At 39.6% G+C, this 24,796-nt stretch overlaps 6 protein-coding genes across 10 annotated transcripts; 3 read left to right on the forward strand and 3 right to left on the reverse strand.

Annotated features, from left to right (window-relative positions):
* Positions 1-123: 123 nt before the first annotated feature.
* LOC140784534 (histone H4) lies at positions 124-708 on the reverse strand. Its single transcript, XM_073132011.1, has one exon. The coding sequence runs from the start codon at positions 586-588 to the stop codon at positions 277-279; it is 312 nt and encodes a 103-aa protein (XP_072988112.1). The 5' UTR covers positions 589-708; the 3' UTR covers positions 124-276.
* A 174-nt stretch (positions 709-882) lies between these two features.
* LOC140784532 (uncharacterized) lies at positions 883-4,041 on the forward strand. The gene is made up of 7 exons (XM_073132009.1): positions 883-1,242; positions 1,335-1,433; positions 1,526-1,892; positions 2,150-2,284; positions 3,081-3,163; positions 3,411-3,516; positions 3,605-4,041. The coding sequence occupies exons 1-7, from the start codon at positions 1,100-1,102 to the stop codon at positions 3,710-3,712; spliced, it is 1,041 nt and encodes a 346-aa protein (XP_072988110.1). The 5' UTR covers positions 883-1,099; the 3' UTR covers positions 3,713-4,041.
* Positions 4,042-4,555: 514 nt separating this feature from the next.
* LOC140783231 (probable glutathione S-transferase parC) lies at positions 4,556-5,329 on the forward strand. The gene is made up of 2 exons (XM_073130029.1): positions 4,556-4,905; positions 4,985-5,329. The coding sequence occupies exons 1-2, from the start codon at positions 4,585-4,587 to the stop codon at positions 5,327-5,329; spliced, it is 666 nt and encodes a 221-aa protein (XP_072986130.1). The 5' UTR covers positions 4,556-4,584.
* LOC140783230 (putative disease resistance protein RGA3) lies at positions 5,159-9,251 on the reverse strand. 2 transcript variants are annotated; one of them, XR_012108121.1, is made up of 2 exons: positions 5,593-9,251; positions 5,159-5,506 (listed from the first exon to the last, which is right to left on the reverse strand). XR_012108121.1 is itself a non-coding variant. In XM_073130027.1 (1 exon), the coding sequence occupies exon 1, from the start codon at positions 9,204-9,206 to the stop codon at positions 5,664-5,666; it is 3,543 nt and encodes a 1,180-aa protein (XP_072986128.1). In that variant the 5' UTR covers positions 9,207-9,251; the 3' UTR covers positions 5,517-5,663. The 2 variants fall into 2 exon arrangements, 1 of the variants encoding a protein (XP_072986128.1); XM_073130027.1 differs by lacking the exon at positions 5,159-5,506 and having other exon boundaries at positions 5,517-9,251.
* Positions 9,252-12,057: 2,806 nt separating this feature from the next.
* Positions 12,058-19,628, forward strand: LOC140784313 (PH, RCC1 and FYVE domains-containing protein 1). 3 transcript variants are annotated; one of them, XR_012108247.1, is made up of 9 exons: positions 12,058-12,490; positions 13,374-13,460; positions 14,016-14,105; positions 14,187-14,273; positions 14,401-14,595; positions 14,779-16,851; positions 17,370-17,553; positions 18,663-19,072; positions 19,177-19,628. XR_012108247.1 is itself a non-coding variant. In XM_073131634.1 (9 exons), exons 1-9 carry the CDS (start codon positions 12,440-12,442, stop codon positions 19,295-19,297), a joined length of 3,261 nt encoding a protein of 1,086 aa, XP_072987735.1. In that variant the 5' UTR covers positions 12,058-12,439; the 3' UTR covers positions 19,298-19,628. The 3 variants fall into 3 exon arrangements, 2 of the variants coding, with proteins under 2 accessions (XP_072987735.1, XP_072987736.1); XM_073131634.1 differs by having other exon boundaries at positions 17,407-17,553; XM_073131635.1 differs by lacking the exons at positions 12,058-12,490; positions 13,374-13,460; positions 14,016-14,105; positions 14,187-14,273 and having other exon boundaries at positions 14,457-14,595; positions 14,787-16,851; positions 17,407-17,553.
* A 485-nt stretch (positions 19,629-20,113) lies between these two features.
* Positions 20,114-23,403, reverse strand: LOC140784314 (protein REVEILLE 1-like). Of its 2 annotated transcripts, none has more exons than XM_073131637.1 (7): positions 23,269-23,403; positions 22,696-22,935; positions 21,961-22,095; positions 21,754-21,865; positions 21,609-21,670; positions 21,016-21,432; positions 20,114-20,924 (listed from the first exon to the last, which is right to left on the reverse strand). In XM_073131637.1, the coding sequence occupies exons 2-7, from the start codon at positions 22,720-22,722 to the stop codon at positions 20,223-20,225; spliced, it is 1,455 nt and encodes a 484-aa protein (XP_072987738.1). In that variant the 5' UTR covers positions 22,723-22,935; positions 23,269-23,403; the 3' UTR covers positions 20,114-20,222. The 2 variants fall into 2 exon arrangements, with proteins under 2 accessions (XP_072987738.1, XP_072987737.1); XM_073131636.1 differs by having other exon boundaries at positions 23,053-23,394.
* Positions 23,404-24,796: the final 1,393 nt, after the last annotated feature.

The following is a 24,796-nucleotide window of genomic DNA, read 5'->3' on the forward strand; positions in this document are numbered from 1 at the left end:
TAGCAAGTTTATTCTCTATGGTACAAGAATTGAAACCTAAGGTTGGAAGCATACATTCTCCAATCATCACAAACCATCACAAAATGAAAAAAGTTTAACATGAGTTGCAAAACAAAGCTAACGTGCAACCAATGATACCCAAATTTCCCTTCATATTTGAACCAATCACCAGATTAAGACCAACTTTTGTTCTTCAAAATCAGAACATAACAACAAACTCTACACCCCCTAAACCAAGGTAGACTAGTGCATTGGATTTTACAAACGACAAGTCAATCAACCCCCGAATCCATAGAGGGTCCGGCCCTGGCGCTTGAGCGCGTAGACGACGTCCATGGCGGTGACGGTCTTCCGGCGGGCGTGCTCAGTGTACGTGACGGCGTCGCGGATCACGTTCTCGAGGAAGATCTTGAGCACGCCACGGGTCTCCTCATAGATGAGTCCGCTGATGCGCTTCACCCCTCCCCTCCTCGCCAGCCGCCGAATCGCCGGCTTCGTGATCCCCTGAATGTTGTCGCGGAGCACCTTGCGGTGGCGCTTAGCCCCGCCCTTTCCCAAACCCTTGCCTCCCTTGCCTCGCCCCGACATCGCTAAGGTGGAATTGGGAAATTTGGGAGAAATAATAACGAGATTTGAGAGGAATGGGGAACCTGGAGGGATTTATATAGATTGACAGAAAGAGCAGGCTGGATCCGCGGTAGGAACTCTTCTGGCAGTTGGATTGATTTCAAGGGTTGAGATGGTTTACATTGCTTTAGTCGCGGATCGATGACGTGGAAGAGAAAGGCATATAATTTATTTCGATTTGTAAATAACGAAAATACATGAGCGGAAGCGCAAAAATTGCTTAATAGGGTGTAATCTGAAATTTTCCCTACAAACAAATCTATTTGCTTGTTGGACATTAAAAAGTTGTTCGGCGGCGACTCCTCTCTTCCCTGATTCCTCTTGCGCTCCTCCGCTGGCGAAGTTTTTGGCTTTGCCTTCCAATGCCCTCAAGATTCCATCGCTGTGGACTAGTGGAAATCCGCACCGCATAATTTCCATCAATTTCCGTGCTTATTCTTCTTTTTCCTCTCATCTAAACCCATCTTATCCCATGAGCGCTCTCAAGAAATCGGCGGTTCTTTACCACTATCCGTGCCCCGATGGAGCTTTTGCGGCGCTCGCGGCTCACCTCTACTTCTCCGCCGCGTCACTCCCCGTTCTCTTCTTCCCCAACACCGTTTACGATCCCATCAAGTACCCATTTTTTTTACCCTAACCTGATGATTCTTATCAAAGTGGACGCGTGAAGCTCATGTAGATTGTTCATGTCACTTGTTTTCTTCCAGGAGTGATTCCCTCCCACTCGACGAAATCGATGCTGTCTACCTCCTGGATTTTGTGGGACCCCCTGGTTTTGTTGCTGACTTATCGTCCAAAGTTGACAGGTATTTAAATGTAAATTGTTCTCATCTCAGTACATGTTGCAATTTGATCAGAAAGTTTGTCTTCTGTTTACCCTTTTTTTTCTTCTTTTCAGTGTGACTATTTTAGATCATCACAAGACTGCATTAGAAACTTTATGTGGGAATGCTGTGATTGGAAAGAATGTGACCAAGATTATAGATATGAAGAGGAGTGGTGCCACAATTGCATTTGGCTTCTTCAGGCAGAAGCTCTTGGAAAGAGCTAATGCTTCTGAAAGTCATGTAGTCGCCAGTAGTTCTGCATCTGAAGTAAAGTTTCTTCCGGACAGCAAGCTTGAAAGGGTGAATAATCTTTTCAAGTTTATCGAAGATGGTGATCTTTGGAGATGGGCACTTCCGCATAGCAAGGCCTTCAGCAGTGGCCTGAAAGATATGGAGATAGAATATAATGTTAATGTAAATTCAATGCTATTTCATCAGGTAAGAAACTGTACTTGTAGTTCGCTTTTTAGATGCAGTGAGTATATGACCCATGAAATGCATCGATATCCGTCTATACTGCTTCTGCTAAATTAGGTAGGAAACTGTACTTGTAGTTCGCATTTTAGATGCAGTGAGTATGACCCAAGAAATGCATCAGTTTTCGTCTATACTGCTTCTGCTAACTTGTTTTGTAGTGCTATCATTTCTAAAATTATTACCATGCTCTCACTTCTAAAGAGTTTGGAGTAGTGCAGCTACTAGCATTGGATCCCGAGCAGGTCATTTCTCATGGTAAAGAGACACTAGCGCATAAGCAACGATTAATAGATGAAGCTCTACAGCAGTCCTACGAGATTGAACTAGGTTCTGCACAATTTGGACACTGCTTGGTAAGACATTATTGTCCTACTCTCTTTCATTATTTTTTTCTTAAAGGCTTTTCTGTTCATTGCTTCTATGAGCTTTATGTTTTCCTTGAGTTCGCATCAACATTGTTTGGAGGCTCTATGTGATATGTTTCTTTCTTGGAACGTGTCAATTATCATCTGCTTTCTTCTTTCACCAGCAGCATTTTGGCTCAAGTTCTAAAACAATCTCCTGTTGCAATAAGTTTTATTTGTTTTCTAATCTGTCATAACTTTTTATTTTCAAACTAGACTTTATTAAGACCAACTTTTGTTTTACGCTTTAGGAAATTATCTGTTGTTCATGTTCAGAAGAATGATTTCAAGTGCTTAAAAGTAAGGTTTGTCACTTTAGCATCTTGATATGCTACAGATATTATAATGGTGGTATAGAAAAATATTCAAGAGCTGTATTTTGTTGGCATCTTCTGATGTAGCAAATAGTAATTAGGATATCTCAATACCTATTAAATATAAAATATAATATCACCATTATCTAATATCTTAGGCTTTTATGTAGTTGGTGAGTTAGCAGGGTACTAGAGCAGAAGACCTGAGTTCAAATTTTGTCGGGCTCTTTCATTTAAAAAAGATATAAAAACCTCCATTCATTTAAATTAAGTCTACTTTTTAGGTCTATCTATCTCTTCTCTGAAATGAGAAGTAGCATTAAATATAAATTATCGTTCTCTAACAGTTTAAGTTTTTAGAGTAGTTGATAAGTTAACAATGTCATTGGTATAAAATTATAATTTCTCCTTATGATTTGTATTATGTTTAGGCTGTTGATGCTGATTCTATTTCGAATCTGAGAAGTGAGCTTGGTCACCAACTAGCTAATAAGAGCCGGAATCTACAATTGAGGTCAACTTCTTACTCTTTCTTTCCTTATCTTCAATCTGATCAGTCCTCTCTGAGCATTATTCTTTTACATAGAGATTATAGAGAAGTAGAGCATTTTTACCTTGTCCTTAATTACTTGTTATATAGTTGGTACGTAGTCCCTTGAATTCCTTTAAAGATTTATTGTGATCATGGAAACTTTAGTATTCATATCATGCACTGTGCTCTATTACATCGTTGTTATCACTTCTGCTGCTCCAATTTTCAGGGGAATTGGTGCAGTGGTCTATAAAGTTCCCGAGCTTAACAATGAGCAGATGTTAAAAGTAAGCCTTAGGAGTGTCGATTTAGAAGACACAACATCCATCTCACAGGTCATTCTCATACCTGTTTTCAACTTTGTATAAGGCACATCATCTCTATTTTTGTTAGGAAAATCATGTTGTTTCATTTTGTATACAGAAATATGGTGGTGGTGGACATCACAATGCAAGTTCTTTCATGATAAGTATTGGCGATTTTGAGAGGTGGAAAGTGAGATCAAAACCTTCTAAAGGGGCAACTGAATAAGTTTCTACTAAGTGGTCACTTGGTTAACTTCAATGGAAGGCCTGCGTCTCTTCATCATATTAATCCTTTCTGATTATTATTATTCAGTAGGACAAGGACTCTCTACTATCGATGATCAAACTGCATAAGCTATTCTCTTGTGGCCAAACTCGTCATGAGGCAGCAGTTGGTGGGTCCCGCATAGAACTATTTTTTCAACTTTGTTCTTAGTAATTCACTAATTTGTACCAGTTTCTTTTCCGTTGTAACAGAGAGAGCAGACAAGAACAAATAAAACAGTTGCATCTTTATTTTATTGATCTAAATAAAAATGTGAAGTCAAATTTTCATTTCTTGTTTCCTTTGTTGCTTTGTCGGGTAATTTGAATTAGTTATGATATTTGATTCGTGTTATTGATGTAAGAATTGCGGGTCACTTCCATAATCCCAATTTTGCCTGGACTCTGGGGCATAGGCATGACTGCTCTCAAATTGGGTATTTAGGTGATCCATTGGCATCTGGAAGTTGGAAGTTGTATACTTGGATTTATAGTACCAATCGAAATAACACGTAAGTCAAGAAATGAAACTGAGATATAATTCGCTTTTTTGCGACTTTGATTGTCTTGTTTATCTTATCTTAGATTGACGGACAATCCACTGGTGATGGATTATTGGGTTATTCGTCAGCATCAAAGCATATCAAACACCACGAAAAGAGACAAGCATGAAGTAACGAGGAGAAAAAGATAATTGCCTAGAATTTAACGGCTTAACGCACTCTGCAGTATCGTCAATCAATTGGCTTTACGTGTATTTAATGATCCTTCTCCGCATATTAAGCAGAACCATCCTTATGTGCGCTTACCAGCAAAGAAGGAGAGCAACAATAGATGATGTCTGCAGACAAAGTTGTGCTCTTGGACTTCTGGGTGAGTCCATTCTCCATGAGGGTAAAGATTGCACTATTGGAGAAAAATATCGAGTTTGAGGTAATGCACGAAGACTTGCTAGGCAACAAGAGTGAGCTACTTCTCCGCTCAAATCCGATACATAAGAAGGTTCCCGTCTTGCTGCATGACAACAAGCCAATTTGCGAGTCTCTCATCATCATGAACTACATTGAAGAGAAGTGGCTATCACCGGCATTGCTCCCGAAATGCCCCTACGAGCGATCTGTGATCAGATTCTGGGCAGATTTCGTAGACAAGAAGGTCGTTGTTTTATTCTCTTTTGTTAAAACTAATATGTTCCCGTATTTTTGTCGTGACGAATTTTATTTGAATGATACAGCTATTCGAAGGGGGCCGAAGTACATGGATGACCAAAGGAGAGGCCTTGGAGACAGCGAAGATAGAGTTCATTGAGATTCTGAAGCAGTTGGAGGGATTTCTAGGAGAGAGAAACTTCTTCAATGGTGACAGTTTTGGTTTCCTGGACATTGTGATCATCCCCATGACCTCTTGGTTTCCCGCTTACGAGCAATGTGGAGGCTTCAAGGTAGACGCTGAATGCCCCAAATTGGCTGCTTGGATTAACAGATGCATGGAAAGGGAGTCTGTTTCTAAGGTACTTCCAGACCCAGTTAAGGTTTATGAGTTTGTGAGCATGATGAGGAAGATGCATGGACTTGAGTAGCATCCTACCACAGCTAGTTCATCTACCTCTTGCTCATGTCTTTCTTTCCGTTGCCTTTGCTTTTCTTTTCATATGTTTGAAAAGAAAAGAGAAATAAATTCTGCACTTCTTCGCAATGATAATAAGTAGAGGGATTTGAAATCAGAGATGTTTGATCTCTCCATTATGGTGCGCATCCTGACAAAGATTAATGGAAATTATTGAAGTACTCATATAATTTAGCTTGTACACTGACATGTTATTTTGATAACTTTTACCATGACCTCACACAATCTGGAAACAGATTACTGATACATAATTTTCTCTGAACCAAATAGTCACGATCGTCTTCGCTTCATTCATCTCTCAAAAGATTAGCAGATCCAATTCCGATTGTTCCAACACGTGATATAAGTTCCCAGTCCTCACCAGCATCTCTTTGGCACCTTCTTTCCAACTGAGGACATCCTTGGATCCACAAACCTTGCAGCACACTGAGGCCTTGTATGCTCCTTGGCAGCGAAGCTAATTCATGGCAGTTGCGTATTGACAGAAACCGTAGCGACTTGATATCTCCCAGTGACTCTGGCAAGGCTACTAGGCCCAAAAAGTTATCGATTGTTATATCTTCTAGCAAGATAGCATTTTCTAGTCCCTCCATCAAGGAGACCAATTCAGCACAGCAGCAAATTCTCAAGTAGTTCCCTGCAAACAACTCATCTGATACAGGACGTAGTGAGTGCCCACCGTGAAGAATTAATGTCTGTAGGGTGGTGAGATGTCGAAGCCATCCTGACAAATCTGATCTGTCATGACAAACCTCTATCTTGAACTCATGCAACAAACTCAAGCCTTCGATTGCTGTTTTTGACCATGATGTTACATTACGGCATCCGAGTATCTTCAAAGATCTAAGAGAGCTCAGGTTGGTTAACCTCGTCGGCAACGAGACCAAGCTGTTGCAATAGCGGAGATTCAAACATTGAAGAGAGGTAAGTTCATCTGTATTTAAAGAAAAAGAAGTTAAGTCCTTACAACCAACTATATCTATGTATTGAAGATCTTTGAGATTCTGCATATCATCTAATGGTAAACACTGCAGCTCAATGCAGTCGGTGATGTTCAACTTTTTCAAAGAAGAAAAGCTTCGAATTGACCCTTCTGGTAAAGATGTCAAACGTGGTATTTTTCCTAGGAGAAGAGATGAGAGGGTTGTTAGATTTGCTAATGACAATAGTATTGCTGCGTTGCTGCTGAAGATCTGTAAATGCTGAATGCTTGGAAGATATGGAATTGATGTCAAACTAGGACACATTTCAATTGTTAATGTGTCCAAGCATGGAAATAGATTACATCCTTCCAGGCCTGACCATTCCACTAGGTTTCGCATATTGTAGAAGGAGAGCTTTTGCAAGGAGGGGAAGCCTTTCACAACTCCTGTGCCATAAAACTCTCTGTTGATGTGTCTCAACCCTTCCATTCCAATTACTTGGAGATCCTTAAGAGTCTGGATGCTTCCAAATGAGGGAAGATACTGACAACTTCTGCAGCTCACTAGCTTAATCTCAACAAGGTTTGGTGGTGGTGAATTTGCTAACCATGTTGGAAATCTGAGACCACCAAAGTTGTCAACATGCAGCCGCCTCAAACTGGCGTGAGGATGAAGATCCTCGAGCAGTTCTTCGATTTCATCATTTGCGGTAGAAGTGGTAATTCCTTTCCATGTTAGTCTCAATGTATGAAGGTGCTCTTTGTCAGCCAAGATTGCTTGTCTAGTGCTAGATGTTCTTTTCACATTCTCAAGGTTCCAGATAAATAGCTCACCATAGAGATTCAACTCTTTCAGTTCTCCTAAGACACAGCCATGCTCTTTTCCTATGACAAAGTCTGTTAATGTTTGGAGACAAGTAAGTTTTCCCAATCCAATGGGCATGTGAGTCAGAGATGCACATCCCCTGATATCAAGATGCCTGAGTCTCTGCAAGTTCCTCAAACTTTGCGGTAATTCTCTCAGCTTACTTGATCTGAACTTTAGCACTTGCAGATTTTGGAGATAGCCTATGGATTTGGGCAAAGTTTGGATTGAAGTCTTAGACAAATTTAGGTATCTTAAATGCTTCAAGTAGCCTAACTTCTTTGGCAACTTTTTGATATCAGTGGTGCTTATGTCCAACGCCCGTAGGAACTTCAACTTTGAGAAGATGCTGTTAAGTACATGGACTTCAGTTGTATGATTCTGTAATAGAAGTAACGTGCGCAATGAACTGGCTCTCTGCAAGGCCTTCAATAGGGTTGACGACAAGCTACCGCGAATTGATACGTGATGAACTCTTTTATCAATGCTTTCTGTGATATCTGAAGTGACTATGAAGCAACTGTTTCCTGCAACAGATCGAGCAAGATCATGCATTAGATCATGCATCTTGCAATTCATTACTTGGCCATCAGTGCCCTTCTTTCCTTCAGAAAAGAATGATCTGCACATTAGATCATCGAAAACTTCATGGCCGTTTCGCTCCGACTCTACTCCACCATTTGAGGTGATGAAGCCATTAGCCATCCATAGCTGGATTAGGCTCTCCTTCTCTATTTCATGACCCCTAGGAAATATGGAACAAAATGCAAAGCATTGCTTTGATTGCATGGAGAGGTGAGCATAGCTCAATCTAAGTGCAGGTATAATCCCGAGTTCATCATCTGAGAGCTTCCATATTTCACTTTCCAATACCAACTTCCAGTCAACTTCATTACGTTTGAAGCGCATTAGACTTCCAAGTGCTTGTGCAGCGAGTGGCACACCGCCGCATTTCTTGACAATTTCTTTGCCAATCTCTTCCAAGTGACCTTGATCGTGTCTCCCCTTATCGAAGGCAAATTCTCGGAACAAAGACCAGCAGTGATCATCAGACAAAGGATTCAATTGGTAAAGTTTCCACGATCCCATGATTGATGAAACCTTCAGGCTACGAGTTGTCACAACAACTCTGCTTCCTTGAGCTCCACATTTGAGCAACATCTTTAGTTCCTCCCACCTCCTCTGGTTCTCATCCCATACATCATCTAGCACTAGTAGAAATCTCCTTGGAGCTAGTGCTTCTCGCATCTTAAGTTGCAAATGGTCCAATTCTAGTATCCTGCACTCACTTTCGGTAACCAATTCGATAATAGATTTCATAAGCCTCGCCAAATCAAAATCATCAGAGACACAGATCCACACTTTAAGATCGAAATGAGCATTTACCCTGTCATCGTCGTACATAAACTTAGCAAGCGTCGTCTTCCCCATTCCACCCATGCCAACAATCGCAATAACTGAGAAAACCTCATTGCAATTATCTGTTATCAACATCTCAATAAGCTTTTTTTTGTCATCCTCTCTTCCAATAACTTCAGATTCAATAACAAAGGAGTGAGTTTGACGTTGACCCAAATTCCCTGAGGGACCAACTCTAGCACCCAGATGGAATTTAGACCTCTCCTCTGCAATTGAATCCAATGCCCCTCTAACTTTCTTTATTTTGTGTGCCATGACATATCTAAACTTCAACTGGTTACGAGAAGATAAGAAATCACATACCTTGCTCATTGAACAAGATGTAGCCTCCATTTTACGCCGTATGACTTCTGAATTGAACTCATCCACTACATCTTCAGCATGGCAGGCTACATCTTTAAGCTTTTCTAACCAGTCCCTTATTGCTTTCTCCTTCCATTGTCGCGCCTCGGCGTCCTCTAGCACGCTTTCGATCGTCGAAAGAGTACTCTGCAACTTCTCCAGCTCATCCTCGAATCCCGATAGCAATTGATACTCCTCGCGAAGAAGCGAGGTCAATGTATCCAAAACGAATCTGAACGCAGTTGACACTAGAACTGAATTCATAGCTTGCGTCTCGTTCATCTGCAGAGCAAGAATCGCAGTTAGATCTACGATCTTAAAGTTTGAAGCTCTTGACCCGAAGAGGACCACCACCCTGTGTATTGTCTTGTAGTGTAGGGCTATTTCCGATACAGAATTCACCACTTGGATACTGCTGTACCATTCATTAACACCAACTGTGAGTTCGGATACATTTGGGAAAGCCCAGCCGCCAAACCAGTAACTACTAAATCTAAATGGCTACTTACTTGTTAGAGTCCGGTTTTCTTGCTATCTGGGCCGAAACCACTTCAATCTCATTTCCTTGTTGGGCTTGGTCGTTCCTAAAACCCAACCAAGTGTGCCTTCGTTTTTCGTGCTCATCAAATCGTACTTCTTTGTCAAGTCTACTATATAAAACCTATTCAAAAATAAGAAGACTATAAAGGGTTAATGGATGTACAGTGCAATGGGCTCGAGGACTTAGGAATAGGGAAAATAAAGCTCACATCCGATGATACATACATATAAATGGCATGACAGGGGAAGGCGTCATGACTCATGAGTCATTGCCTCTCTTTTCTTTTCTTTTTTTCTTTTCTTTTCCAAAGTAACAGTTGGACTCAACAAATTAGTTCATGTCAGCGTTTGCTTGCTTTCTTCTCCATCATCCTTCATGTCCCACGTGGATGTGCCCATGAGGGGGGAGACCATTACATGACTAATGGTCATCATGCTGCTGGTCTTCTCAGCTCTCACGCTTCTCAAAACCCACTTATCTCTCTCTCCTTTTCTAGTTGTACATGTAGTTAGCCAAACATAATTTAAGGGTTACTTTTTGCACCTTTGATGTCATGGCCCAAAAAGGAGGCAGTTTTGATCAGGCTCGCATGCTTGTGTTTCATTGCTGATGAGTATTTGTAACCGATTTTTACTTACACTATTTATATATTAAATTTAAATAATTTAACGATTACAATTTGGTGTGAACCACACAGAAGAAGAATTATATACTTAAGTTTAGAATATAAGAGTATAGATTAAAATGAGAAGAACTATAGAAGTTAAACAATAACGTGCCCTCAAAAATAGTAGTGCACGTGCACAATTATGTCACGACTTTTGATCAGGATTAAACTTGCTACGAGTAATAAATTTGCACATCATGCAAATTTAATATCTAATTAACCCATGAACGCTGTGCACTCATGAACTGCTACTCTGCTACCAAACTTTAGGGCCATTAGATCACACTTTTGCTAATTAAAACCCAAATAATAGGACATAACACAAAGTATATAAGGACCCTACTTAAGCTTAAAGGCTGACCTTCATGTGCAGCAGCACTTAGTTAATTATGGTGCAAAAGCCTAAGTACTATTTTGTCAAATTATCGAAACGAATACGAAAACAATCTAGCTCCGCAGCACATGGTCTACTCCTAGTTAACCACAATTATTTGAGCATATGACTAATGTTATGTTATGTTATATATATATATATATATACATACCCCACAAATCAATGATCTAGAAGTTATTTTAGCTACCTACTAGATAACACTTCACATGCATTCCAGCTTGGAATGATACGATTAAATGACTTACTAGTCTTCGTGTCTAAATGCGACAAGTGTGTCATATCCAAGGAGGAATTAATCATAAGATTTGGCCATCAGCTAATTACTACTCATGGATTTGGTCTTAATTCGGGATTGCAAGCTAAAGTAAAGAGTTTGGATTGATGTACTTTGAATCCTAATCCAAGACAAAGATTCGAGTTTAAGTTTGCTCACCAAATGCGAGCAAGAGAGAGAGAGTTTGATTTGGTTGATATCCTTTCATGATAGATTAGAAACCACACGTGACAAACTTTTTAAAATCTTATTTGACCACACACACACAGCTAACTCACTTTGTCCTGTGCCTATTTGACAGGTTGGAGTGCTGGAGAAATTGACCCACATTTAAACTTGCCCAAATTGGGGGGGTTAAAAACCTAATTTGATCTCAATCGAATGAATGAATGAATGAATGATGTGAAATGCCGACATTGGTTGTTGAATTGAAATGCTGTCCATTTTATCTTTTTAACCTTTTGCCCCCTTTACCTTGGCAAATAAGTTTTTGCTCACTTGAGACAAAGAAACATAAAAGGAACCGTAAATAATCTATGCCTTCTTTCTACGAAGCATGATGACCGGGAGGGTTGAAACCATTTTTTATTTATTTTTACGTGGTCCCAATTTGATGTCACACATCTGAGTAAAGCCTGTGTTGATTTAAAGGTTGTGTCACCCTTAGAAGCTTTGAAATAAAATTAATTATTTTTTTTTAAAAAAAATACCCTCTCTAAAAATTATGTCATCCTTCGCTTTCCCTATCACAGAACAGATATAAAAGTATAATTTGTCGTATCAAATAAATTTTATATTATCATTTAATTAAATTTAAGGATAAAAGGCAGCAGTGCTAGGCTATGTATAGTACTATAAATATTATTTTTTTAACGGAGTTATTTTTACCAAACCGCCTAAAAGTTACAAATAGATCCCCCAATCTCTAATTTATGGGAAGTGGGCCCTCCTCTCTTTCTGCAACCAAGCCCAACGCTACACATCGACACCCATGCCCATCGCAAAGTAGCGGAAACGACATCATTTCCCGAACCCAAACAGGCCCGGATGGAAACGGAACGGCTTCCGACGCACACGTGCTCCTCCTCCACTAACGTTCTTCTCTGTCAATCCCTCTGCTAAATTTTCACATAACCCCCTTAACTTAAGTGATTTTTGTGGTGATACCCGAGAAATCACAAATAGCGGATAAATGTAGGGTGCGAAGTGGAAAATATTTCCCATTTCTTTGTTGAGCTCCTCACACCTTGCACCCATACCGAGGAGAACTGAGGCTAGTTGTTTATATTGGCCGAAAGCTTGCAGCGGGGGAGAAAGAGAGAAGGGGAAAAAGATAACAGAGGACTGCTGCTACTATGCAGCAGAGCTTGGAATCCTCTCTCTACTGCTCGCTTTCTTTAGATAAAGCACAAGCGTAGTACTCTTGAGAAGAGAACCAGTGACATTGTTTCCTCTGTTGGGGTTCTTTAACCACAGACCCCCTGTCTCCTTTAGAGTGGAAAAAAAAATCCCGACTTGTACATCCTACAATCTTCTAAGCCCCACTTTTGCTTTTGCTTTCCATGGTCACTTCGTCTTCTTTGCTTTCGCCTCCCTCTTGAACGGGTACAGGAGCTCTAAGAAGTGGGTCTTCACGGAAATGGCTGGAAGTTTTGAAGGAAGAACACCCAGAGATCGAGGAATCGAGCAGGCACGAGCTTTCTATTGGCTTCTTGCATTTTTTACACAATACCCAATTGTTGGTTTGCTATATTTCCTTAGATGAATCGGTTTTTGGGGTCCTCCTCTTACCCTTTGCTCTTGTTGGTTTCGGTGTATTTAGGATACCTGCTGTAGTTTGCATCACTTGTTTCCTTGATTTAGTGAGGATTTTCGGATGTGTTTTCGTCAAATCTGGCAAAAAGTTTGTTCTTTTCCTCCGCACTTTAATGCGATTGATTCGTGTTGTTCTAATTCTTTTATTTAGAATTTCGAAACTGGTGTATATAATGCATGCATGTGTTTGCATGATAAATTCTAACTTTTATTGGATTATTTTTGTTAGTTAAATCTATTTCTTCTACCATCATGGTGGGGATCTTATCTCGATTTATTTATATAAAGCACCTTCGCTTTTATATTGAAGCCCGTGATAATCTATGCACTAATCCTTCCTCCTAATTTCATTTGTTTTCTTTTTTTTATACTTGACGAAGATCTTGTTTGAAATATATTTTGGGACTTTTGGTGGTTTTCCTGGTACATTAGTTCTTTAGTAGAGCTTAACCAAATTGCGGAAAATGCAGCTCCGGAAAAATATGATCCATGGGCCCATGGCGCCTAATGCTAAAGACTAAGAATTTTTATACTTCGACTGAATTGTGGAATGTAGCTATATGAGAGACACGAATCATGAGTTACAACGTTCTTTGGCTGATTTTTGATAACTTCATTTCCTCTTCTGCATTTGTTGTATGGTCTCCTATATAATCAATATTGGGCTTTTCTACTTTGGAATTTGTTTAACCGAAACTTATCTATCATTTCCTATATGTGCATACTGAGCTGAGCTATTTTTTATTACCTTTGCAAAGGCTATCGTAGCTCTGAAGAAGGGTGCACATCTTCTCAAATGTGGAAAGAGAGGGAAGCCAAAGTTTTGTCCTTTCAGGCTAGCTCCGGTGAGTATTTATGAAATAGTGCATTTGACATTTCGCAAAAGCTCAACTTTTGTTATGCAGGTGGATAAGAATATGTAAGATTGAGGGTTAGGAACAGCAATTACATATATAATGCAACATGAGTATACACCGCACCAAGAAGAATTTGATGGCTCTAGTGATTCTTTGTTTAAACTTTCGATTGGTATAAGCCTGCAATTTTTATCTGATTTCAGATGTCCATTATGGAACATCAAGAGAAAACGAATTATCAGAATACATGACACCACTGATGGTGCCCATCTCTGAAGTCTGAACTCTCACATCTTTTCTGACATCACAATTTCTTTTCTAGAGGAACTAATGCAGACTAAAGTTTTTGGTTCCTAATCAAATTTTGTTGTGTCGCCGGTTTCAAATATAGTACTTGATTTTAGAAGCTGTGATAGCATTCTCATTGTAGAAAGTATGGTAAACAAATTTCCTTTTTGTAGCACTTAGCTAAGTGATCTACACATTATTTCTGGAATCAGAGTTTTGAGATCTGAGCTATATATACATTCTTATGGATGTCAGGATGAGAAAATGCTAATCTGGTACTCAGAAGAGAAGGAAAAGCACCTGAGATTAAATACTGTATCTAATGTTGTTCTTGGACAGAAGACTGTACGTATTCTTGATTCATTGCAGTACCTTTTTCCCTGATTCTCTAAAATGATCCAAATGTGAGGGACTCATATTCTGCAGGTAAATTTTCTGCGGCAACGTCAGGCGGAAAAGGAATCTCAGTCACTTTCACTAATTTATCAAGACGGTGAACGCTCACTTGACTTGGTATTGTAGATTTTGGATATCCTTTCATAAGTTGCATTCTTTAAATTGTTAAACTAGTAGCTCATCTTTTGTTGACTTGTTTCATGCTGTTTGCTCTTTGCACTTGTGTACGTTGTCCTTGACTTAGATCTGCAAGGATAAGGAGCAAGCTGAATCTTGGTTTCTAGGCTTGACAGCCTTGATATCAACTTCTCATCACACCAGACCATTGTCTGACCTAAGACATAATCAGTGGACAAGTAGCTGTGCTAATAGCCCTGCTGGGTTTATGAGAAGAAGGAATAAACTAGGAATTCTGCAGGAACCATTGAAATTTTCACAGGTTAGTAACAAGTACAGTTTTTAGAATTTAAACAAAGTTGGCATGGTTGTAATTAAAGTCGGCATCATTGCAAGGTTATTTATTTAAATGCAAGTGTTCAACTTCATTTATTTATTTTTTCCTGTATTTTTTTTTTCCATCAGTCATAGCTGATAATGTCTCAATTGAATGTTCCTTCCGAAGGTGCGCAGTTTATATGGAAGTCCTCCTCGGCCTCTACAAGACAGGCTCTTCTCAGGAAGCATGTTGGATTCTTCTGAAGTATTCTTTTCTCCAAGACAGAGAACCCTATCAGATGTGCAGTCATACTTGGATAGAATTCTTCCCCGTGTACCATATGTGGTAACAAATAATTTTAAGGATATGGAAGGTTCTAATAAAATTAAGGAGGGGAGAATGTCTCAGACTCCTAAAACTAGATCATCTGGCCATGGATCTCCAGTGATAGATGGAACTGATGCTTTAAAGGATGTCTTTATGTGGGGAAAAGGACTAGGAGGTATCTCAGACAGTGGAATAAAGGTCGATTTTTCACTTCCGAGGTTATTGGACTCCACCCAAATGCTTGATGTGTGGAACATTGCTTGTGGTGAGAAACATGCTGCTTTAGTCACTAAACAGGGTGAGGTCTTTTGCTGGGGTGAGGAGAATGGAGGGAGATTGGGGCACAAAGTCAATTTAGATGTGTCTTATCCCAAAGTTATTGAATCACTGACTAGTATATGTGTACAGACGATTTCTTTTGGAGCACAGCACACATGCGCGGTTACCAGTTCTGGTGAACTTTATGAATGGGGTGACAGTAGTCATGGATATGGGCTTTCATTTGAAGGGAACAAAAGAAGCCAGTGGTTTCCTCACAGATTATGTGGTCCTTTGGATGGAATATGTGTATCAAAAGTTGCATGCGGTGAGTGGCATACGGCTGTCATATCATCATCTGGCCAGTTATTTACATATGGAGATGGAACATTTGGTGTCCTTGGACATGGGAATCTGCAAAGTGTTTCTCGACCAAAGGAAGTTGAGTCTTTAAAAGGGTTGAGAGTAAAGTCTGTTGCTTGTGGACCATGGCACACCGCTGCTGTTGTGGAAATAGTGGTTGGTAATTTTAAGAGTAATACTCCTGGTGGCAAGCTGTTCACCTGGGGAGACAGTGATAGAGGGAGACTCGGTCATGCGGAAAAGGAGAGAAAGCTAATCCCAACATGCGTTGCATCGCTTGTTGATTGTGATTTTATTCAGGTATCATGTGGAACAGTGCTTACTGTTGCACTTACAGTCACTGGTGTAGTATTTACCATGGGAAGCTCAGTACATGGACAATTAGGGAAGCCGCAAGCCAGTGATGCATCAATTGCAACAGTTGAGGGATTACTTAAAACTGAGTTTGTTAAAGAAATATCTGCGGGTTCTTTCCATGTGGCAATTTTGACAACAAAGGGAAAGGTATTTACTTGGGGAAAAGGGGCAGATGGCCAACTTGGATTAGGTGACTATATAGACAGAAACTCTCCAGCCCTGGTGGAAGCCTTAGAAGATAGGCATGCAGAAAGTATAGCCTGTGGATCCAATTTCACAGCTGCAATTTGTTTACATAAATCTATGTCGAGCAAAGACCAATCTGTCTGCAGTGGATGCAGAATGATTTTTGGGTTTACAAGAAAGAAACATAATTGCTATAACTGTGGTTCTGTATTTTGCCACTCCTGTAGCAGCAAGAAATCTACAAAGGCTGCTCTAGCACCGGACAGAAGCAAAAGACATCGTGTTTGTGATCCATGCTTTACTCAACTGAACATGCTTACTGATCCTGGCATCATTAAGGATGTTTCAGGTCCAAGACCACTGTCATTGATGTGCAAGGAGAACTCGGGCATGAATGTCAACTCAGAGGAAACAGTTTCTTGTGAAACAAAAGTATATACTCCTAGAGTATCACAAGCTTTTAAGGAAACAAACCTAGTTGAAGGAAAGTTGTTGTCCAACCGGCAAAATCAAGATTCATCTCTGCCAATTCTAGGAGGAGCTCAGAGATGGGGGCAGGTTGCATGCCCTGTGCAATTCAGAGAGCATGCAGGAGAGAGTACAACATTTCTCCCAACATCTAAGAAACAGATATCTGCTTCTCCTTTTCAAGCGATACAGTATCCATTTGCATCGAAGTCGATACCCCCCAGTGCTTCTAGACTAAAACAAGATTTGCATTTGATTGATAAAATACTCTTGGACGAAGTTAAGCGACTGCATGAAGAGGTGAATTATGTATTCATTTATAATATAAAAGTTAAAATTGGAAAAATAAGAGAATATTAGAGCAAAAATTAAATGATAGTTTTCCTAGAGTCATGTCTCCAGCTTAAGGTTACGGTTATTTGCATATATTGTTTTAGTAGTTTAAGGTAAGCAGTTAATGCTCAATGTAAGTAAAGTGTACAGAATAAGTATGGCGCCATCTGAAGCATAGAAGGTAAAATTATTAGGTAGGAAATAGCGACATGTGAAATAATGGTGGTTAGTTTTTTATCCATGCTCCTGATGAAATTGACTAGCAGTAAGTTAGTTGTTCTTAAGTACAAGCTTTGGCTAGTTGTTCTTAAGGACAGCCATTTCAGGTAGTAAATGTTGAAGCTATGATAAGTTTATCTAGTTTTCTTTGTTTGATTTAACTTGACAAAGGTGACTCTCAAAATAATATTTTATTTTTGTCCCTATCATCTGATATAATTTTTTTATATCATATCCATTAATGCATATTTTTATATGTATGGCAGGGAATCACTGCAATAATAACTTATTTCATTGTTGTAGGCAAGTATGCTTGCAGAACAATGTCAACTTAAAAGTCAGAAACTCCAACAGTATAAACGCAAAATTGAGGAAACTTGGTCACTGGCAAGGGATGAAGCTGCAAAATGCAAAGCAGCAAAAGAGGTTATTAAAGTTCTCACCAATCAGGTATGAACCTGTAAGCCAACTTACTACTAAGCTTGCTATATTTTAGAACACCTTTTGTCACTAAAGATAAAGATTAGTGAATGATTTGTAATGTCTATATCACTGAGCAAGTAGGGTATAATGATTCTTCACATTGTTACTCATAGATCATATTCAGCAATAACACATGTATGAGAGGATAGAATTATAATTAGCATGAAGGACTACTTTAAATAAGGACCTTAACTTTATGAAGTGTGAAAGTAGCAATCTGACTCAATGTTCAGTGAAGGCTGTTCTTTGAGAATAATTTTGGAGGGAATAGTTTATTTGAGCCTATAGCCCTATACTACTGGAAAACAAGGTGTATCCTCTATTTTTCATGTCAAAGGACAGGGCGAGTGGTAGAAATTTCTGGTGCATTTCAGATGTCAAAGGATCCTAGCTTGAATAGTTCTAGTTGTATATGACATCTGGCTAACTCAGTGTTTTTTGAGAAAAACAATCCTAACTAGACCAGACTAGGTTAGATGTGCTCTACACGCAAGACTGGCTTGAAAGGCAACTCGGTTTACCACCATCTGACCAACTGAAGTTGCATGCTGGCAAGATCTCCTTATGCAATAACTCAAACCCATCACTGTTCTTGTGCCGAAATTGCTATGAATTGACCTGACATAATCAACTACAAATGATGAAAGTAAAATATGAGAGCAGAAAGAGAGCATTGGCAAAAATGAATTCAGCTTACAAAGAAAGTGCAAAGGGCAACGCATACTTTCTCGCAACATTGTGTTAAGAAAAACATAAAACACAAGAAGCAACTATTGAGTTTTACTTGTCATCTCTCTCATATGAATTGCCTAATACGTGTAAGGATTATTGAGGAGAACTCAAGGGAAAGTAGACAAGTGATGTCAATTTATACTAGAACTCATACTTATAGAACTCCATGCATGTCGTAGCCAAATAATTCTATGACGGCAACTCCACAATCATCTGTCTTAGTTGGGAAGTTTTTTTTTTGGTGAAGAAATTGGTGCTCTTTAGGTCTTAGCATGCATTATCTTAGCATGTTTTTGTCTGACATTTATTTATATTGATCTCTGACCTGAGTTCATTTGGTACAGATGAATGCCTTGTCAGAAAAATATACAGCAGGAAGACAGACAGATAGTATGAAATCCATGCTCAATGATTTCTGCACACGACAGCCTGCACGGACAGAATTATCAGATCTTCTTAACAAAAAGTTGGTCTCTGGTGGCGTGCATCAGTTTAACGATGTTCAAATTCTGAAGGACAGGCAAATTAAGATTGAAGCTATGCTGTTACCAAATGCTGCAACTGCTCAAAATGGATCATTTAAGCATCACAATGGCACAAGATCTTTGAACAAGGATCATAACACAGAATCTGATGCTGGACATGTTTTTCCAAAACAATCAGATGAAGTGGTTGAGCAAGTTGAGCGCGGTGTATATGTAACCTTCACTATTTTGCCTGGTGGAGAGAAAGGCCTCAAGCGTGTTCGATTCAGGTGAGCTGTGATTCTAGCAACTAGAAACTGAACTCCAACATTCCTGCACAGGAATGGCTGAACATTTATTTATTTTTATTAATGTTTTTGGTCGTATTGTGCAGCCGGAAGCACTTTAGTGAGAAGGAAGCACAGAGGTGGTGGGAGGAGAATCAAAGTAGAGTATTCATGAAGTACAAAATCGAACAAATGATGCCTTCAACCACAAACAAAATAGAAATCTGACTTCCTTCTTATTCACTAGTTATACAAAATCAACCGAGGACCTTGGTACAGGACAGATGAGCCGAACATCAAATTACATTTTTCATTAGCAAGAGCACACTTAGAAAGGCCATAGAACAGCGAATGCAGCAGGAAAAAGGGAGTTAAAGTCTTCCTATTCCTTTCGTAAGAGATTATGATGCTTCCCTGCATTGGAGAAGCTTATTGCAGTCATCCTTGTTTCCTGTTTATCAGCAGTCTTGGATTTGTAATGCTTTGGCCTTGTATTTAGTTGTACAGAATAGCTCAAACTAAATGAAAAAAATTTGGAAAAGCCCTCTTTACCCCCTCATTGCCTCCCTCCTTTTCTTTTCTCCGTATATGTGCTTGGTGGTTACTCAACTAGATGTTCTTCCACATATGTCACTGAAGCCAATTCAGGCATCAGATACTGTTTGACTGTTTGTTGCATCACATTTGAAATCAATCATAGAACTCACACCTGTATATATTACTATCTGACAGGTTTTGAGCCGCAAATGCGAGATCTATCCTTAAATCTCAGTCATGGAAACAAATTTCAAGATAACCAAGAAAAAACGACGGTGGCAAGCTCCTATTATGATAGCTAGAGCTCCTTAATCCACCAAATTGTTAACATTCTTTTACAAACAAAATTTCAACAGAAAGAACAACCGATAATTCACTAACAAACCACAGGTTTAAGTATTCCAATTTTGAAATTAGTGTTAGCTCTCCCATTGTTAATACTTAATACCCATTTGACTGCCTGTTTCCTTATTGTAAACAGGTTAAACCACTACAAACAAAAGCGGATGAACAAGAACGATTCTCCAGTCATCAATTAGTTGGTAAAAAAAATCATCTGCACATAAATTAAGAAAAGGATGTAAGAGTGGCATTTAACAAGGGAGAAGACTGCTCACTACAAACACAGCCGTGTCCCCTCACCCTCATCGTCTTCCATCCTCGTAGCCTTTGAATGGTGCATCTCGCATTCAACTGCGCATCTCTTGTATGGAACAAAACCTCTAGGAGACTTATCGCTGGAGCCTTTTCTATCGCTTAGATTCAACCTCATAGAATCAGGGGCATCAGCATTCAGATCAACTTTTCTTGCCCCACTGATTGAGGCAGTGTTAGATCCAGTCCAAGAACCTTCCCTCCGAATCTCCTTATTATCTGGAACTTCTAAAGATTGAGGATTCTGTTCCTTAGAAGTTATCTGTGGATGAACAAATGGATAAGGCAAACTTCCATGAAAGGCCCACCATGGCACAGGTTCTGCAGTAGGCACCATGAAGTTATCTCCATGAAGAGGCACATAACAAAACAATGGCATCATGCTGCTAGGCCATGGATTCCATGAACTATCATCAGGAACTCCACATCTAATGCTCTGGGTGGATCGCTCTGCTGTGGCATCCAGATCCATATTTGCGCTTTCTTTGTGGCTTTCAATGTCAGCACTAGATGCTATTTTGGAACACTTGGGCATGTTTCTAATGTTAGACAGAGGCTCGCTCAGCAGAACTGCCTTGCCGAAAAGTTTAAAGATTGGAGCTTGAGACTCTGTTGATGAAGTTTCTTCTGCAGTCACATTGTCGCCAAGGTGCTGAACAGATTCCTGTACATATAGTTGAATGATCTTAGTATGTTGAAAAGGAAATCAAACTCTGTAGAGATCCAAGATATATCTGATTTCTGATAACAATTACCATGGCAGGTAGGATTTCTACATTCAACTCAGCGGTTGCTATCCCTTGTGAATGGCAACTACTATCTCCATCGACTGATGTGTTTGGTGATTGGCCTCCATTATCCTGTTCGTCTGATCCAGAGGCAGAGGGAACCGGAGATCTACAACTGCTTGGGGTATTCAAGAACCCTGAACCCAAGGTTTCTGATCCAAAAATAGATAAAACAGATGTAGGTGATCTATTCTCTTGTTCACATACAGATGAGGTTTGCATCGAAGGCTTTTCTAGCTGCTTCAAAAAGGGGATCACTGTGTTGGACGAATTGCCCAATTTACGTGGGTAAGGATGCACTGGTTTCCTCTTTGGTCGAGGAGGAGGAATCTCAATTGGCGATGAAGTGCCTGCGCTACTATTGCCGGATGACTCCCGCACCACCTGCAGTGTTACAAAATAATTGTACTTAAGAGTATTAAAAGCATGCCAGAGACTCCACGCAGAAATAACTTCTGTGTTCATCTCCATGAATGAATGACTTACTTCATCAGTTAAGTAAGACCATCCAAGGACATATAATGGTAGACAAAACTTTTACAGTAGGAAGAGCAGTAGACCTTAGAGAAAAACTTCTGAGCATGGCTTCGAATTTGAACTGCAGTCTTGGTGCCTATATACTCTGAGAGTAGATATTATAGTCAGAGAAGAGGATCAAAATTAGATGAATCAACTAATATATTACTATTGAATCTGTTGTCATACCTTCAATGCGACGCCATGCACGGCCATACAATTGCACAGCCTCCAGAAACTTCTTGTGCTCCTCTTCGGACCATCTCTCCCGCTGCTTTGTTATTGTGTAAGCCTTTCTCACCTGATTTAGGGATTAGGGAGAAAAAAATATAAATAAAAAGAAGAAGTGAAGAACAAATTCAATCTAGTTTCTAGCAGTTTAGATATAGAAGCTACCTTCGGGACAGGTTCAACCCCAGATAAATCCATATCACTCGACAGAAGGCATGCTGTAGATGAAGATTTACCATCCACGCAAATTTGATTGACTGGATGGGTAACAACTTTTGGAGTTGTGTTCACGCTTTTCTCCTAAAGATTGTGCAACGATTTGTTAAGAATAGCCAAATCCCCCAATAGTTCGAACAGTATGATCTTAAAAATATAACCGAACCAATTTATGACTGCTACTCCGATTACAACCTTCTATAATTAAGCAATTTATTGGGCTTTTTTTTCTTTTCCCCCATTTCATGCTATCCAGGATTTCAAACCTTGTCGTGCTTACATATATAGAATGTTCAAATGGTAGTTAAAGAAACAAAATTACAAACCCAAATTCAATCATCTGAAAGATAAAGTGGTTCTCCGAATCTCGTTAGAGATTTCAATATCTAAAAAAAAAAAAAAAATAGATTAAGTTCTTCCGTATATACCAACTCCTGGAAAAACTCAAAAGAAGGCTTATCCATGTTGGATAGAATGATATTTGACAAGGATAAAGGGAAATATCAACAATCCTTTTGCTACTATTGGTACTGATTACTAAATCTAAAGGCAATCCAATACTACGCCACAAATTAAATTGAAAACACTAAATATAGGATCCAGACAACACATTACCGAGTCTTTACCCACTCAAAATAGATTTGAAGCAGAAGAAGTAAAGAAACAGAAGGAACAATCAAGTACCTCAACATCCATTGCCGCTAAAACCATCGATCTCTACCAGTCACAGCCAGCCAAGTGCTACCAAACCTTTGATCTCCTCTTTCAAGCAAGCAAGAGCTTACCGAGCTCCCAAGTTCCAAGCCTACTCTTCGATCAACTCCAAAGGAGCTCCTTTTCTCAAAGCGAACGACTCGCACACAGCTGAAACCAAACCACTTCAGATCAAGAAGCCAACCATGGGTTCCGCTGAAGCCTACCGAACTGAAAACAGGAAACAAGGAAAAAAAATTTAATAACCAGTAGCAACCACTAGAACGCCAAAGAATAATCAAAGAAAATTACAAATCTGGAGATGTAAATCTTTAGAACAGTAACTACCTCTTCTCTTGATCTCTACTCTAACATCGAATCCATCTTACGGATCCAAAGAAGGAAAATAAATAAATAAATAAATAAATAAAGGAGCTTAGCAGAGATGGAAAAGAGAAACGAAGAGCTTCGAAGCGAAGAAGCATTTGGGAAGAAGGGAAGAGCGGAGCGAGAGGAAAAGAAAAGGGCAGGGCGAAGGGTGCCACGTCGGAACGGAATTCCCACCCTTTTCTTTATTTTCCTCCAGCGGGAAATTCCAGAAGCCGCTCGATTCTTGTGGCTGCCGATTGACGGAGCTTGGACACGTGGCCACCGGGTCGCACTCCCCAACCCCGCTTTTTGATCCCCCCCGCCTTCTTGTTTTCGCTGTCCGAGGGTTAAGCCCACTAATCTCAATTTACATACCTACCCTTTCCGTACGACGCCCTCGCATTTGTTTCTTTGGCGACATTATTCTTTTACCCCTTGAAAAAAATAAATTAATTAACAACGAGTCAAAAAGCAAGAATAAAAATAAAATATCACAAAGAGTTATAATCCGGAAAATTTATACGACGGAGAGATAAAAGGGGCATATTGGGGAAGTGAGGAAAAATATCCGGAGCCGCTAAAACTGGGGGCCCGGCGGAGGGCCAGGAGTTTGTTTGCGAAGGGGGATCACGGGCTCGAGTCTAAAAGAGGAGGAGGGGGGTGGTGGCGGGCAGTGCACGGGTGAACTTTAGCTGCGCTTTATTACACGTCAGCGCCACTGGCCGTCGTGAGTGTACAGTAGCGACACGCGTCACTCCAAGTGGGCGGAGTGGAACGTCTCTCCACCGCACATTAATTTGGGTGGCTTTAAAAAAAGATGTGTCTCGGAAAATAGTATTGACCACGCGTTCGTCTTCCCTTTAAATAAATCCCCGTACGTTTGTTTTCATGGATACGGTGGGAGTACGATATGCGTGGTTATCGGCGAGTTTAGAGCAAATGCAAGAAAGAATCAAGACCGTCGTTGAGGAAGGGGGGAGGATTTTATGATTTAACACCCTATATTTTGGTAATTTTATAATTAGCAGCAAAAGAGAAATATCTAGCGCAGCTTGACTTGGGAAACGACATGAGAGAAAACGAGGAGAGATTAAAAAAAAAAAAAAAAAGAGGTTACGGACGGTTCGTGGTGGACCATGCGTTACAGCTATAGTTCTGGTTGAATTCATTCAATTGCTCGCTACTTTTGGATCGCAATTCTGATCATTAAGTACAAAGTTAGGGATTTAGACACTTTGGGAAAAACATAGCACCTTTGGCTTTGGCATGTGAAAATTTGGTATCAATAGATATTTAACTCCTTCAAACACGTGTCTCCTTCTCTTTTACTTGCTTGCCAATTAAATGCATAATTAGGTTATTATTGTTAGGTTTTAGTGCACCTAAGTATAGCTTATTTTTAAGAAACCTCTCTTGTTTACTTTTTTTGTAAAAGACCTTGTATCCCATTGAAGTTGTTAACCAAAAAAATGTCAAATAATCATCTTACTTATAATTTCTTCGTTTTTTTCCCTCCAAAATAAGGTTTAAATAATCCGAAGAGAGCCTAAAATGGATCGTCATGCTTTATTATTCTTGTTATGAATACGTTTAGTATTATCCATATATTATATATTGTTGAGTTTTAGATTTGAAAATCTTGCCTTACAAATCATGATTTTTTATTGGTTTTTAGATGGATTCATCGGTTAGATTAAAATTTTAAGCTCAGAAAACTCTATTA

The sequence above is a fragment of the Typha latifolia genome, chromosome 3, assembly GCF_019914945.1.
Source record: "Typha latifolia isolate L0001 chromosome 3, TyphaL0001v2, whole genome shotgun sequence".
NCBI lineage: Eukaryota > Viridiplantae > Streptophyta > Magnoliopsida > Poales > Typhaceae > Typha > Typha latifolia.

Coding starts and splice junctions, on each gene's coding strand:
- LOC140783231 (XM_073130029.1), top strand. CDS start 4,585: ATGATGTCTGCAGACAAAGTTGTGCTCTTGGACTTCTGGGTGAGTCCA. Junction 4,906..4,984: donor CAGATTTCGTAGACAAGAAG/GTCGTTGTTTTA, acceptor TGAATGATACAG/CTATTCGAAGGGGGCCGAAG.
- LOC140784532 (XM_073132009.1), top strand. CDS start 1,100: ATGAGCGCTCTCAAGAAATCGGCGGTTCTTTACCACTATCCGTGCCCC. Junction 1,243..1,334: donor ACCGTTTACGATCCCATCAA/GTACCCATTTTT, acceptor GTTTTCTTCCAG/GAGTGATTCCCTCCCACTCG. Junction 3,164..3,410: donor AGCCGGAATCTACAATTGAG/GTCAACTTCTTA, acceptor TCCAATTTTCAG/GGGAATTGGTGCAGTGGTCT.
- LOC140784314 (XM_073131637.1), bottom strand. CDS start 22,722: ATGGTTTTAGCGGCAATGGATGTTGAG. Junction 22,096..22,695: donor TAGCGGCAATGGATGTTGAG/GTACTTGATTGT, acceptor CACAATCTTTAG/GAGAAAAGCGTGAACACAAC. Junction 21,433..21,608: donor CTCAGAAGTTTTTCTCTAAG/GTCTACTGCTCT, acceptor GTAACACTGCAG/GTGGTGCGGGAGTCATCCGG.
- LOC140784534 (XM_073132011.1), bottom strand. CDS start 588: ATGTCGGGGCGAGGCAAGGGAGGCAAGGGTTTGGGAAAGGGCGGGGCT.
- LOC140784313 (XM_073131634.1), top strand. CDS start 12,440: ATGGCTGGAAGTTTTGAAGGAAGAACACCCAGAGATCGAGGAATCGAG. Junction 14,106..14,186: donor TTGTTCTTGGACAGAAGACT/GTACGTATTCTT, acceptor CATATTCTGCAG/GTAAATTTTCTGCGGCAACG. Junction 16,852..17,406: donor TTAAGCGACTGCATGAAGAG/GTGAATTATGTA, acceptor TCATTGTTGTAG/GCAAGTATGCTTGCAGAACA.
- LOC140783230 (XM_073130027.1), bottom strand. CDS start 9,206: ATGAACGAGACGCAAGCTATGAATTCAGTTCTAGTGTCAACTGCGTTC.